At 46.7% G+C, this 16,112-nt stretch overlaps 1 protein-coding gene across 3 annotated transcripts in view; it reads right to left on the bottom strand.

Annotated features, from left to right (window-relative positions):
* Nucleotides 1-16,112, bottom strand: part of MORC2 (MORC family CW-type zinc finger 2) — a 204,927-nt gene that overhangs the window by 15,971 nt on the left and 172,844 nt on the right. For all 3 annotated transcript variants that reach the window (XM_082266820.1, XM_082266818.1, XM_082266819.1), the window contains exon 22: nt 707-848. In XM_082266820.1, the coding sequence (XP_082122946.1) occupies nt 707-848 (142 nt within the window). The remainder of the gene's footprint in view (nt 1-706; nt 849-16,112) is intronic.

Raw genomic sequence — 16,112 nt, 5'->3', positions numbered from 1 at the left:
GCCTCTTCTCTCAACCGGAACGTTCAGAAGTTTGTGGCAAGATCTCGGGATTTTTTGGCCGACACCGCAGACGCTCTGGTGGCCTCTTGGGGTCAGTATCGTCTGATTTATGCTTTTCATTCACTACAGCTTCTGCCAAGACTTCTGCGCAGAATCGAGGCAGAAGGGATTCCAGTCATTCTGGTGGCTCCAGACTGGATTCGCCGTTCTTTGTACGCAGGCCTCGTAAGGCTGGTAGCCGATGCTCCTTGGAGACTCCCTATCAGAGAAGATCTTTTGTCTCAAGGGCAGATCTTTCATCCTGCTTTATGGTCGCTTTCTTTAACGGCCTGGCTAGACCTTGAGACCTTTAATGATGTCATCCAGGGTAGCTCCAAACAGGCGTTTGTATGCCAGGACCAAAGATCCCAGAAAGGAACTAGGTCCTTACTACTGACTAGGCAGATTAAAACTGACATCCTATGCAGGAAGAGAGAGGGTGTACCCTCCGGGACTGCCCATAGGCGTAGCCAGAACTTTCTACTCCTGCAGGGGGCAGTATAACCCTACTGATTTGGATCAGAGAACTGCGTTCATCAATAAACAATAGAGAAAATACCTTTTTCTATAATTGAGCTTGTTATTTACATTTGTTGAACCTTTTTATAAAAACACACAAGCAGCTTCCACACATTCACAAATTTAAACGATATGCAGAAAACATTACCATCGATCACGTGGAGTTGTGTCTGTGGGTACATAGTCGAACTTCACCTTCCAGCGAACACCCTGTTTTCCAGATTCTACAGAAGTCACACGCCCGGTGAACCACTCTTTGTTTACGCGCACTTCCACATGCAAGCCTTTATCTGTGGACAAGTAAAAGTGTTATTGCTACCGCAAGATAATGAAAATCTTATAAATTATTCTACAGACTTCGCCTCAGATACAGTCATGGCCAAAAATATTGGCACCCCTGCATTTCTGTCTGATAATGCACTATTTCTCCCAGAAAACTGTTGCAATTACAAATGTTTAGGCACTCTCATATTCATTTTTTGTATTGGTAGGACACAACAATAAGTGGAGAAACAAAAAGCCAAATCTTACACATGCCACACAACTCCAAAAATGACCTGGACAAAATTATTGGCAACCTCAAGTTATTATTTGGTAGCACACCCCTTGGAAATATTAACTGAAATCAATTGCTTCCTGTAACAGTCAATGAGTTTCTTACAGTTCTGTACTGGAATTTTTCCAACTGCTCCAGGCCTCTCAGATTGGAAAGGTTCCTTTTACCAAATGTGGTTTTGAGCTCTCATGTGCTCTATGGTATTTAGATATGAACTCAGTTCAGTACTCTCCAGTGATTTGTCCTAAACCATTTCTGGGTGCTTTTTGCCGTGTGCTTTGGGTCATTGTCCTACTGTAAGACCCAGGACCTCTGACAGAGAGCCAACTTTTTGACACTGGGCCCTACATTGCACCCCAGAATTCTTTGGTAGTCTTCAGATTTCATAATGCCATGCACATAGTCAAGACGTCCAGTGGCCTTAAGCAGCACAGCAACCCCAAAACATTAGTGAATCTCCACCATGTTTGACTGTAGGGACTGTATTATTTTCTTTAAAGGCCTCATTTCCTTTTCTGATAACAGTAGAATGATGGGCTTTGCCAAAAATCTGTAATTTTGTTTAGTCTATCCACTGCACAGTCTCCCAAAAGAATGTTGGGTTCCTCAGGTAAGTTTTGACAAACTCCAATCTGGCTTTTTTATGTTTCTGTGTCAGCAGTGGGTCTCCTACCATAGTGTCCCTTTTCATTCAGATAGTGACATACTGTATAGTGTGAGCTGACATAGTTGTACCCTGTGCCTGAAGATCATCTTGAAATTGTCTGGAAGGTGATTGAGGTTCTTTATCCACCATTCAAACAATCCTTTGTTTTAACCTTTGATCAACATTTCTCTTTCGTCCACGTCCAAGGAGATTAGCTACAGTGCCATGGGCTGTAAACTTCATGACAATGTTTCACACTGCTCCAGAGTAGTAAAATGTTACTATGGTAACATTATGTTGCTCTTGGCAGAGTGTGTAAAAAAAAATTTAATATATAAAAATTGGATTTTTGTAAGATCTTACCGTAAAATCCTTTTCTCTTAGCTCATTGACAGACGTAGTCCTCTTTGATTCACATCAATTGGGTTATGCTGCCTCCGCAGGAGTAGGACTAGGCAGAAAGAAAAAACGTTCTGGCTCCACCCTAGGGGCAGTCCCAGAGGGTATATCCTCTTCCTGTCTGCTACAGAGAATCAGTTTTTTTCTGTCTAGTCAGGAGTAAGGACCTAAGTTCCTTGCTGGGATCTCTGGTCCTGGCAAGATTTTTTAGAAAAATTTTTTCTTTTAGGTAGTTTTTTTTTTGTCTCCAGTTTTCCTGTGAGATCTTCAAGCAAATCACGCCGGATCTGGGCGACGGGCTGGATGTTGAGATCCAGTGGTCACCCCAGCCGGCCTACGAGCGCGCGCAGACCATTGCATCGCGCTTGGTCGGCCGCGACACATTCAAGTAAGTATGCGGGACCGGGCGACGGGCTGGATGTTGAGATCCAGTGGTCACCCCGGTTCAGCCTACGAGCGCGTGCAGACCAGAGCTCCGCGCTGGGTCGGCCGCGACATAGTCCCATTGGACGGGGACTGACCCTGCGAGTTAAACGTCTCGCTTGGACGCCAAGAACCAGAGAGTCAAGGCACCGGAGGGATGAGCACGGAATGTCCCGAAGGGACCTGACTTCGTCCTGAAGCATTTTGAGCTTGTCTTACGGTAGGAAGACTCTCGCCTGAACCGAATCCAGAATCATACCCAGATAGGAAAGACGAACCAACGGGCACAGCGTCGATTTTGGGAAGTTTATCGTCCAACCAAACTCCTGCAGAGTTTGCATCGTGACGGACAGGTCCTTCACCAGACCCTGACTGGTCGCAGACCGAACCAGAATGTCGTCCAGATACCCCAGGATTGAGATACCCTGGGTTCTCAGTAAGGCCAGAACCGGTGCAAGCACCTTGGTGAAAACCCGCGGAGCCGAAGCGAGACCGAAGGGTAACGCCACGAACGGATAATGATCCTCCGCAATGGCAAAACGAAGGTACCTTTGGTGACCCTCGAAAATGGGGATGTGTAGGTACGCATCCTTCAAGTCGATGGAGGCCATGAATTCTCCCGGAACTAGAGCAGCCACCACCGAGCGCAGGGATTCCATGCGGAACTTGCGAACCCGCACAAAGCGGTTCAGAGCTTTCAAGTCCAGAATTGGACGTACCTTGCCCTCCTTTCTGGGCACAGTGAACAGATTTGAATAAAACCCCCGAAATCTGTCCCGATGAGGCACCGGAACCATCACTCCCTGAGCTCCGGAACCATCACTCCGCCAGGTGCAGATCCCGCAAACGCTCCGGAGACAGTTGAAGGTTTGAGGGAAAAAACCTGTTCGCCGGCCGAGACAGGAACTCGATCTTGTACCCGGATCGAACGATCTCCTGAACCCACCTGTCCCGAACGCGGGCCAGCCAGGGTTGAAGAAAACCGAGCAAACGTGCCCCCACCCCAGAACTGGGTGAGGGCGTCCCTTCAGGCCGCGTTGTTATGGCCAGCGGATCCGGACTGGCCGGACTTCTGCTTACCTGCCCACGGTTTCTTTTGGGAGCCTTGACCCTTGAAGGGTTTGCCCTTATAGTGCGACCGAAAGGCACGAAAGGACCCCTGAGGGGGCCTAAACGAAGCGTGCTTCTTACCTTGAGCGCCCTTAGCCTTGTGAGATTGGGGCAAGAGCGTGCTCTTACCCCCAGAGATCCCCTTAATCAGCGTATCCAGTGAGTCGCCAAAAAGACGAGATCCCGAATAGGGCAAATTAGCCAAAGTCTTGCGAGACGATTGGTCCACAGACCAACATTTTAGCCAAATCAAACGGCGTGTCAACACCGCCACACTGTGCACACGTGCAGCCAAAGGAATTACATCCAATTCCGCATCACACAAATACATGACCCCCTGATGGATCTGATCCACCATTGCCAAAGTCGTCGGCGGGGCAGAATCAGCCACCAGGACGCGCCTGAGTACTTGGGTCCAATCCGCGACAGCCTGAGCTGCCATAAGGGAAGCAAAAATAGCTTTCAGCATGGAACCAGTAACCGAGTAAGTATGACGGGCAAGAGACTCCAGTCTCCTGTCCGTAGGTTCCCGAAACACCGGGGTGTCCTCTGCCGGAATCGCAGTAGATTTATTCAAAACCGCCACCGCGTGATCCACCGGAGGTGGCACACACCAACGTTCATCAGTGGCGGGTGTGAAGGGATAACGCAGCTTGAACCTACTTGGCACAGCAAAAGGTTTCTTTAGATTGCGCCATTGTTCACTAACAGCGCGCTGAAAATCCTCAGTACAAGGAAAAACCTGCGATGTTTTGCGCCTCCGCTGCGTCCCATAAGAAGCCAGGACGGCAGGCGGACACGGTTCATCCTGTAAATGCAGCGTTTGTTTGATAGAAGCAACCAATTCATCCATGATTGCAAGCTCTTCAGACGAGCCAGGGGGGGAATCATCAACCCCCTCAACCTCTGCATCCCCCTCCGACCCTGCAAAGTCCAGGGACGAACGGGACCCCGATAAGGGGACCCCAGCCATAGCAGCCCCATCACCTTCGCCCTCTGAATCAGAGGATATTGAAACTCTGGGCCGTTTAGTGGATTGAGCAGCCACAAGCATTTGCACCTGAGCAGCCAGGTTAGCCACAACCGTGGCCAAATAGCCCCCCTCAGGGGAAACAGCAGCAGCCCCTTGTCCACCCAGCAAAGGTGGAGGAAATTTGCTTTCCTGAGAATCCATGCCCCCAGAAGTGTGTAGGAGAAAAAAAGGGTAACTGCCCCTTTAAAAGCGCGGCGTGCACAGCCCACCGCTCACACACACCTGCACAAGTCGACCCCCACAGGGAAAACTACAAACTTAGGCAAGGACACAGGACTAAGGAGGATAAAAACCTGGAGAGATCACTGCTGCTGCTGTATCGATCGGTGTGCCCAGGGAAAAGGAAGTGATGCACCAGAAGCCGCTCCTATAAAGCCTATAGAAGGCTACAAGAAAATGGCCGCCGGGGGAGGAGGTAAATGCAGTGCTACATGAGGCCGGAGCGATCGCCGCCAAAATGGCGGCGTTTGGCGCCAAAACCGCCGTTCCCAGCTTATAGAAGCCGCCCTCATAAGCCTGTAGTTAACATTAAAATGGCGGACCGCAGCATGTTGCACAAAACATGTACCACAGCATGCCCTACAACATATAGCATGTCACACAGAGAAATCACACAGTTAGTAAGACAGAACAGTGTATCACAGCCCCCCTCCTTGCAGCCCACAGCAGCATCCAGACAGGGAGCCCACAGTGTGAACAGACATGCAGGGTTACACAGTGCCAGACTGACACCCACTAAACAGACAGGTCTCCAGTACAATTACCTTAAGAATGGCGTGGGGAACCTGCACAAGCGATCAAGCCACTGCACATGTGACAGGGAGAGTCGCAGCCAGGACGCAGTAGAACTGCGGTGCGAAACCGCATGGCGTCCAGTGAGGTAGCCACCTCACCATAGCATCCCTGCAGCGAACAGGGATGGGTCGTTCACATATGCCAGGAAAAATACCTGACTGAACGCTCGATGGCAGGCTGGGAAGCCACTGGCCCACAATCTGCGACCAGGGGGGCCAGCCCGAGACCCAGCCCGCACGATCCTCTTCATCAGAAGAAACTAACTAATGCTGACAAAAGTAACAGCTAAGTAAAGAAAGAGAAAAAAAACTCAAATAAAATCAAAAAGAAGATAAAGGCTGAGACAAAATGCCCCAGCACAGAAACAGCCAGCTAACTCCTAACAGCTAGTCAATGAAACTGAGGTATGGAACAGGAAGCAGGAGGGTATTGACTGAGGGAACCACCCCCTGGGGGTGGGATATGTTAAAAGCTTTAATATTGACATATTCTGTTGCCTAGCTACTCCTACGGAGAAAGGTCAATTATCCCCATTGTGACGAATATGAAGAGGCGGCGACTGTCGGAGGACGTAAGAGAAAAATAAAATTAAAAAAAATAACTTTTTTTTTCTATTGTACGGTCACCACTCAGTGTCCCTGATCACCTTCACTCCAGTTATATGATGCTGTATTGCATTGATGACATTATGTTAAAAAAAAAAAAAAAAAAAAAAAAACAGCCATGCCTCTTACTAAATACCTTGGACTGCCTACTTTCCAAAAAGGGGTCAGCTGGGAGGTATTTTTACTATTCTGGCATTCTAGGGCTCCAAGAATTGAGATAGGCCATCAGTACATCAGGTTTGATTGATTTTCAGATTTATACCATAGATTTTGGACTCTATAACTTTGCTACAGACTACTGATTTGGGTTATTTTCAGCAAAGAAATGATGCAGAATACATTGTAGGCTACATTTATGAACAATTATTATTCTGCAAAATGTTAGAACAGAAAAAAGTGTTGTTTTTTTTCCCACAATTTTCAGTATGTTTTTGTTTATTTAGCAAAGAAAAAAAAACAGTGGTGATTAAATATCAAAAAAAGAAAGCTCTAATTGTGTGAACAAAATAATAAAAACTTAGTTTGGGTACAGTGTTGCATGACTGCGCAATTGCAATTCAAAATGCGACAGTGCCAAAAGCTGAAAATTGTCCTGGGCAGGAAGGGGGTAAAAGTGCTGGTATTGAACTGTAGTTGCCAGTGTGATTTCTTAATAGTCAGCATCTGTTATTTGATATAGTTGAGTTTAATTACAAATTACAGAAGCATCTCCACCCCTTATTTGTGTCATACCAATACAAACAAAAGAAAAAAAACATAGGAATGCCTAAACATTTGTAATTGCGATAATTTTCAGGGCGAAGAAATGCATTATCTGACAGAAATGAAGACATGTCTATATTTATGGCCATGACTGTATTAACAGTATTTCTATGTTAAATACGATTGTTTTATGTTGACAAGATATTCAGTTGGAGAGGCGTGGAATGAAAACGGGCAAAAGACACCGCTTTTAAGGAAGCAACCATCTTCCCCAGAACTCTCAAGCAGTAGTGTACCTAAGGTTGATGGAACACCCAAAGCAACTGCACCTGAAGATCAGCGCGAGAATTTCTCTGAGGAGAGGATTACTATAGACTGATCCTTGTCCAGGACCAGGCCCAAATATTCTAGTCGACAGGTTTGATTCCAAGGGTGATTTTTGAAGTTCAGAAACCAACTGAACCGTTCCAAAGTAACTACTGTCCTACGCATATTGGACTCCAGAAGAGAAACAGAGTGAACCCTGAGGAGATAATAATCCAGGTATGGAAATACCCTGGAAACACAGAAAGCCCAAGACCAGAACTAATATCTTAGCAGATACCCTGGGATAGTGTATAGGCCGAATGCAATACCACAAACTGTAAATGTGTGTTCTGAACTGCAAACCTGAGGAACCATTGGTGTGGCGGATAAACTGAGATGTGCAGAGATGCATCCTTTATGTCCACTGACGCAAAAGTCTCCCTGTTAAAATGAATGTGACCACTGACAGATTTCATTCGGAATGCTTGTACACAATGAAACCTATTGAGCCCCTTAAGACTCTGAATTGGGTGCATGTCACCATTTGGTTTGGAAACTGTAAAAAGGATTGGATAGAAACTTTAAAACTTCTCCTCTCTGAAGCGATCAGTCCCTGTGTAAGAAGACGACAGAGCTTGAAAAATAATTCATTTTTTTCTGTGGATTTAAAAACAAAATATCTGAGTGCATGAAACAAGGGAAATGAAGGCTTAGGAATTCCAAGTTGTAACCCTGAGATAATATGCTGCAAACCCAATCATCTGTAATCTCCCTGGTCCAAGTCAGTAAAGGCCAGCAATATTACCCCCCAAGAGTCCAAGAGTGAATGGGAATGCCCTTTCACTGGGAGGAGGAGTTTGAATCTTGGCTGGTTAAATACGGACCAAGAATCGAACCATGTATGGGCAGGCTGATTGTACCCAAGTCAATGCATTGATCAATCGACTTTGGTAAAACCAGCATGTCGGGTTTTTAGGATGTGATTATTGCACAATAGCTCCGCATGAGGGATTCCCCTATCAACACAGTCAATGGAATAGAAACCATTTTCTTTCCTGCAACCCATGCCTGTAGCAAAGAAAATCGTATCACACTATGGCCTGCTTTAGAAGGCTTCTTGGAAGTGAAATGAGGGACAAGTTTCTGTACTACTGACTTTTTAGTACAATCCTCTAGGCACCTAGCAGATTTGGCACCCCTACAATTAGAAACCTTTCCTTTCATCATCTGACGAGCCCAAAACCCTAAGGGCCTGACACACAACCACAGCTGCATCTATCGGTTGCATTGCCATCCTTACTGCATCCATAAAAAGATAGCTTTTTGTCCCCAGGCACCTTCAAGCTCTTGTTCAGATAGGAAACTGCCAGGTCTATTGTTAGGTTTTCAATAGGATACTGTTGCATAAACCTCTTTGTTGAGATAAAAACTTTTCCAGGGTGAGCCCAATCCACATACAATATATCCTTTAGATGAGGATGAACAGGAAAAGATTGGGGGTGCTAAGGCAGACAACCATGACCCCAATCCAGTAACTTTTGGAGAAGGCATCTCAGGAAGAGATAAGTTGGTTTAAACTACTTCTACCAGGACATCAACAAACCCCTTTTGAGACTGAGACAACCATGGGTTTCTTCAGGAGTAGACTCCTCAGAGAAATGGGATTTTTGTACTCACCGTAAAATCCATTTCTCTGAGTTAATCGATGGACACAGCGATCCATAAATCATAACTATAGGGTAAATCACCTTCAGCAGTAGTAGTACTAGGCAGAACAAAAAACTTGGCTACGCCCATGGATCGTCCTCAGCTGGTATATAACCCCTTCTGTGCTATAGGTGTTCAGTTTAGTAGCAAGCAGTATTAGAGGTATCAAAAACTCCTTAGAGGGGTGGGTGCTGTGTTGGTCGATGAACTCAAAGAAACGGATTTGTACAAAAATCCCATATTCTCTTCAGTTTGACAGACACAGTGCTCCATAAATCATAACTATAGGGACGTCCAAAAGCAGTGGCAAAAGCAAAATTAGGGGCGGGGAAAAAACCCAAGGCTAAACCACAAGAGCCCTAACTGGGTCATAGGAGACCCATCTGAAATAAAAATGTAAAGAAAAACACCCCTCAAGTGGGAACAGCCCCTCCTAAACAGCAGCCTGCAAAACCTTGCGGCCAAAAGAAGCATCTGCAGCAGAGCCGGATTAACATAGGGGCTATTGGAGGTGCAGCACCAGGCCCCCTCCCTTATGATAGGCCCACCCAGCCAGCAGCATGAGCCCGATTTCTCCTGTCCATAAACGTCTACGGGACAGGAGAAGCTGTTTGTAAATGTAGGGGTAGCTGGCTGCCCCTGTGTTGGCTCAGTGCGAATATTACAGTGTCACAGAGCACAGTTCCCCCTGCACAAATGGAAGAGGAGAGAGACTGGATTGGTTCTGCCTTCTCCCGCCCCTGTCCCTCTGTGCCCGCCCACACCAGTCCATACAGTGAAGTGAAGGAATTTATACACAGAGCAGCCATACAACATGAATAAGATATGTGAGTGATAAGCCTCCAGGAACCATCCATATGTAAGCTCAGTGACTGGACTCTTCCTCCTGCCTCCTTTCTTCTCTCCCTCCCCCTCTTTTTTAACTTTTTCCTCCAGCTTTATCTGCTAAAACTGCAGCCAAAGTGTTTAGAATTGTGTCATCAGTCTATGGTAGTACTTAGTCCTTTGTGCGTTTAAGTGGGTTCACACTGGTTTGCTATGGTTTGTCCCATTGGGTGTGTATCCACAGTTTTCCTGCGTTTAAGCCACAGTCTTATTGATTCCTATTAGGTTGCATGTTTTTTTTTCTGTATTTTCTGAAAGCACAACAAAATTCCTGAATGCTGCATCTTTGGTACACTTTCAGAAAATGCAGCAAAAACGTGCAACCTAATAGAAATCAATAGGATTGCAGCTAAAACTACAGGAAACTGCGGATACACAATCAATGCGGCCAAACTGCAGCACACTAGTGTGAACCCAAAGGCTTGTACACACTTGCAGCAGGCACTGTCACTAAACTGAAAAGTGACCGGCAGTGAGGAGGTGATATCATACCTCTTCACTGCATGTTTTTACCCCCCAAATGCCAATTCATGCAGGTAATAGTATGGTTCACTTTGAACTCCACCTTATTTCTGTCGCTCTCTTTAGGTATTCAATGAGCTCTCATCTTATTTTCTACACATGCAATACCTAAAAAAAAAAAAGGAATTGAAATAAGGTGGAGTGCAAAGTGAATTTCTACACTTAAGCGGAGCACTTCACAGAACATTTTAGGACATTGTTAAAGTATAACTAAATGCAATTTTTTTTTTCTAGTTTGTTGATAGAGTGAAGAGGGATTCGATCCTTTGTCAGGTTTCCATCACTGCCTGTGTCCCTGTTAGGGAGATTTACCCTCTCGGTCTCTATTTGTCCTGTTTACTGTTATCATCAAATGTGGAAGTAAATGAAAACCCTAAATTTTGGGTGTCCCCAGAGCAGGAATAGAGGGGAAATCATCCAATGGTGACACTAGTTCTGGTGACAACCAGGGATTCCCTAACTTTGGAGGGATTTTCTCTCACTTCCTGTTTGGCTATGGGACAGGAAGTGAAGAGAAATCACCTCAATGGGACACAGATTGGAAAAAAATCTGACAGGGGTATGAGCCTTGTTTCAGACTATTGCAAACACAGACATCGCATGCGATTTGCACCACATTGCTATGCAGATCACATGGGATATCTGTGCAATGCAAATTCAGCCATACATTTTGTATGGCTAAACTCCCATTGCATTCCCAAGAAAATGCTGAAGGAACCTTTTTTTTTCCTCGCACTGGAATCGGATCCCATGCGATCCAATTCCTGTCCAAATTCACAGTTTGCAATGCGATCTGCAAACCAATCTGGGGGTTACATATAGTAGATGAGGTTGAATAAAGACAATAGTCCATCCAGTTCAACCTGTGTAGGTGTGTGTGGCTGTAATCATCTCACATAGCCCTGAATGTTCTGATCCTTGAGATGTACGTCTAAGAGTCTTTTGAAAGCCACCATACTTCCCGCAGAAACCACCTCTTGTGGTAGAGAATTCCACAATCTTGTAGCCCTCACAGTAAAGAACCCCCCACGTTGCCTGAGGTTAAAACGCTTCTCCTCTAATCGCATTGTATGCCCTCGAGTCCTCGTGCAATTCCTTTGATTGAACAGCTTTTTTTCTAAGCTGAGATCCCCATTGAGATATTTGTAAATTGCTATCATGTTCCCCCTCAGGCGTCTTCTCCAGGGAGAATAAATCAAGCGATTGCAGACGCTCTTCATAATTAAGGTCCTTCAATCCCCTAATCAGTTTAGTTGCCCTTCTCTGGACTCTCTCCAGCTCCAACACATCCCTCCTGAGGACTGGCGACCAGAACTGGACAGAATACTCCAGATGCGGTCGGACCAGAGTTTTATAAAGTGGAAGGATTATAGTCTTATCTCTGGAATACATCCCTTTCTTTATGCATGCTAATATTCTGCTGGCTTTGGCAGCTGCTGATTGACATTGCATGCTATTGCCTAATCTATCATCAACCAAGACTCCCAGATCTTTCTCCATTTTTGATTCCCCCAAGGGTTCCCCTCCTAACGTGTATTGTGATTTTATGTTTTTAGTCCCCAAGTGCAAAACCTTACACTTCTCAACATTAAACCTCATTTGCCATGTCGTTGCCCACTCCGTTATTTTGTCCAGGTCATTCTGTAGGATATCTGCTTCATGCTGTGAAGATATTGCCCTGGCCAATTTTGTGTCATCTGCAAGAACTGACTATGGGACAGGAAGTCCCTTTGTTTTGACACCGGCAGCTGTTTGCAGAGCAAAGTATGAACTGCCTGCGGGGAGATGCGATGCGGGAACCCGCACAGGAATGGCGGTGGCTCCCCCATCGCAGTAGTGTGAACCCAGGCTAACCCCTCCTTACTCTATCCAAAATAAAATAAAAGCTCTTTGGGTACACTTTAAACCCAGAGACTGGTGGCCTTTTATTAGTAGGAATAGTGTTGCACATAATATCAGAGATATTACTCCACCCAAAACTGAAGTTCTGTATATTTTCTTTTTGGTGCCACACTATATTGCATTGTTTGATACACAGGATTTAAAATGTCCTTTTATTAAGGTTTACACCTCCCCTACCCCCCTCCCTTCCTCCTCCCTGTCTCTCCCCCATCTTCTCCCTTATGGCACAATAATAATGAGTATTATGTGGGTACAATGACTTTGGCATGAGTGTGATGTGTATATAGTGACTAAGATTCTGTTTAAAGTGGAGTTCCACCCAAAAGTGTAACTTCTGCTTTAAGGCCTCCTGACCCCTTGATATGCCACATTTGGCATGTCCTTTTTTTGGAGGAAGCGGGTACCTAGATTTGACAGGTACCCACTCTCACTTCCTTAGCAAAAAATAGTTTGCTTTTTTATTTTATTTATTTCTATAAAAAGGCCCACCAAAATCTTCAGCACCAGGCCCATGATGCTCTTAATCCGGCCCTGATCCGCAGAGGCCAAAATATCTACTTTGCAGAATTTGGTTAAAGTATGCACCGACAACCAAGTGGCCGCTTTGCAGACTTGAGCTATTGACGCTTAATGACGGAAGGCCCAAGAAGTACTAAACGCCCGAATAAGGAAGGCAACACAATGTCCTCATTCAAATGGAAGTCAGAGACCACTTTGGGCAGGAATGACAGACAGGGACGAAGAACCACTTTATCTCCATGGACCACTAAATAGGGAGTACGACAGTATAATGCCACCAATTCCAATAACCTGTGACCAAGAATGCCACCTTCTGGGACAACGTAGGCAAGTGAAAATCATGAATATTCTTAAATGGAGGTTTCTGGAGAACCAAGAGCACCAAGTTTAAATCCCATGGTGGCAAAGGAGACCGTACAGGTGGAGCCACATGTCAAACCCCTAATGGAAGGTACGAACTCAATAGTGCGTGGCTAGGGGTCGGTGACAGAAGATTGCCATGGCAGACACCTGGCCACTGATGGTACTCAAGGCCAACTTCTGCTCAATGCCACGTTGAAGAAAGGCCAAAAACCTAGCTACAGAAAAGGAGCGAGGATGAGCGCCAATCGACTCACCAAATGTACGTTTTCTGCGTACAAAGGTATATCTTGCTAGAAGTCGACTTCCTCACCTTCAATATAGTAGGGATCACTGATCCAGACAAACCTCTATCCCTCCAATAGCTAAGCCATTAAAACCAGCAGCTGAAAAGCAGGATGGTAGATCAGCCCTTGGGACAACTGGTCCTCCTAGAACATCTATGGCACCTGCCAGAGGAACCTGTGACCTCGGCACGAACCTTGGTATTCTCCTGTGGAGCCGAACCTGCTGAAGGAGCTGCATACAGAACTGTGCAAATAGAACTGTCTTGAAGGTGGACACCACCAGACTCAGAAGCTGAGAGAAGACTGTCTGTGTGACAGAAGCCGGCAATTCACGGCCCGTGGTTCCTGAAGTTTGACCAGAAGGAGGACCACCCTGGTCAACATTAGATCCAGAGTCTGACCCAGGTGATTCAATTCCCTGGACGGGGATAGGGGGGACCTTGGATAGTTTGGACGTCCCCCAAACATTTGCAGGAATTATATCCGCACAAGACGACTAAAAACCCTGAAACTGACAAACTCTGCCCCCTACTTTGGTATCCTCAATAGAATAATTTTGTGGATCCCCTTGACGCTCACAAAGGAGGTCCACGAGGCCGGAAACCAGCAAAGATGTCCCCCCACCCCAGTCATGGGTGAGGGCAGACCTCCATGGTGAATGGGTCTTGTCTGCGAGTCCGGAGAAGCCAGCTCTAGATTTGAAAGATCTATTTCCCTTATCTGCAGTCCCGGAAGTCCGAAATAATTTTTTATGGGCTGAGGAGGAGGGGCCACATTTGTGACGAGGCTCCTTCCCTTTCCTGAACTGTGGCAGGAAGGTACACTTCTCCCTCGTGAGACCCTTAATGATGTCATCCAGAGTAGCTCCAAACAGGCGATCGCCTTGAAAAGGTAAATAAGAGCTTTCTTGTTAGACCAATCTTAAGCCACAGCACGTGCCTAATCACTACCGCTGAAACAGTGAGCTTGGACAGCAAGGGAGCCACATCCAAAGCTGCATCACATAAGAACTGCAGCCTCTGGACCAACTGGTCCGCCAGATCAACGTAAGCAGAGGGAACCTGCTCATTCCCCAGACCCAGGCACAAAAGTTTGGCCCATTCAGTTAGGGTCTGCGACATCAGGGCTGAGGTCAAGACTGGTCGCACTGCCTAACCAGCCATAGTAAACATGCAGCGCACCCCAGCCTCCGCTTTCCTGTCAGCTGGGTCTTTAAAGGATGGAGATTCCTCTACTGGGATCTTGATTGCTTTATGCAACCTGGAAATAGGAGGGTCCACCACTGGTGGACTAGTACACTTTTTTAAAAGTGATTCCTCAAAGAAGTAACGTACTGAGAAAAATTTGGGGATCACAAAGTATTGCTTTGGTTGCCCCCACTCCTTATAGACAAATCTGTCAAAATAAGGAAAATAAGGAAACCTCTTAGCTGTACGAGGGGACTTGTGTGTATTAATAGAACCAGCCACATCCGTAGCCACATCAGCCACATCCTCCATTTTCAAAGTCTCATGCACTGCAGTAATAAGTGCGTCCACCAGCGTTTTCTCATTCTCTGCTGGGACCGTGGAGGAATCATCCTCACTATTGGAAGAATCTGAGGCCTGATATCAAATCCCACTGGATGGGCCACGTCCACAGCGGCACCAGGCTCTGAATCAGATGAGATAGACTGAGCAGGAGAAGACAGGGGATGCTTTCTCCTGGTCCTTTGCCCACACGCCACTTCCACCTGGGATACCAAGGACTGTAGGACCGCCGACAGTGCAACAATGGGGAGCTGGGGTTCCAAGGGACCCGGCATCTCCATGAGGGGTTAAATTGGGGGACATGTGACCCTGAGGCTTCATAGGATAAGGGAGACCTTGCAGCACAAAAAAGTTTTTGGCACTACTATGGATCCCCCACGCTCAGGGCACCTACTGGCAGTGAAAGAGAGGGATAGGGACCCCCAAGGAGTCACCACTACCAGCCAGGGCAGTGCTGAAATTCAGACCTAGAAACTGCCCTAAGAGGCATCCTGTTCATATATCCCGGGAATAAGAGGAAGAGCCCAGGCATCACCACGCGGCTCCGGCCGTCTCCAGCATCACACTGGACTAAGGGGAAATGGCTGTTGTGATGTCACAGACTACAAAAACATGGCTGCTGGCCGGAGACAAAGCAAAACCAAAGAAAAATGGCCACCGCGACTAACTTCCCTAACATTGCTTCACCGAACACTCTGTACAGACTGTCAAGATCCATCCTGCGCCATCTGCACCGGGACCTCTAAAAGGTACTGTACTCCACACGGCAGGACATACACCATCCCATGGAATTTACAGAGGGGGACATTGGGGAGAAACCCAGGGGTCTTTGCTGTGTCCTCTGCGCTGGGACCCCCACCAGACGCAAGGTCTGGGGTCATTCACAGAGGTAGGGGGAAAACACAGCTCAACTGAGGGATTTTTTAGGATGGGAGGAGGGAACCTGCAGGCAGGCCCGACCATTCCTGGAAGGTACCCGCGTCCACCCCAAACCACACAAAGGGGGAGAGGGGGCATTGTACTTACCGTTCTATGGTGCGGGTGACGCTTCAGACAGAGCTTCTCGCCACCTAAGTGGGGGAGCTGTCGGCCAAAGGAGTGCTGCGACTCAGACAAGTACCCGGTCGTATGAGACCCTGTGAGATATTTAACTTGTGGGCTAGCCTCTGTCCATGAGGCTATGTTGTGACCGACCTAGCGCATAGCCATGGTCTACACAAGCTCGCTGGACTGGGGGGGACCACTGGATCTAGATTATCCAGCCCGTC

Source organism: Pelophylax lessonae (genome assembly GCF_965119305.1).
Source record: "Pelophylax lessonae genome assembly, chromosome: 1".
NCBI lineage: Eukaryota > Metazoa > Chordata > Amphibia > Anura > Ranidae > Pelophylax > Pelophylax lessonae.
This window is presented reverse-complemented; position numbering and strand designations above follow the sequence as displayed.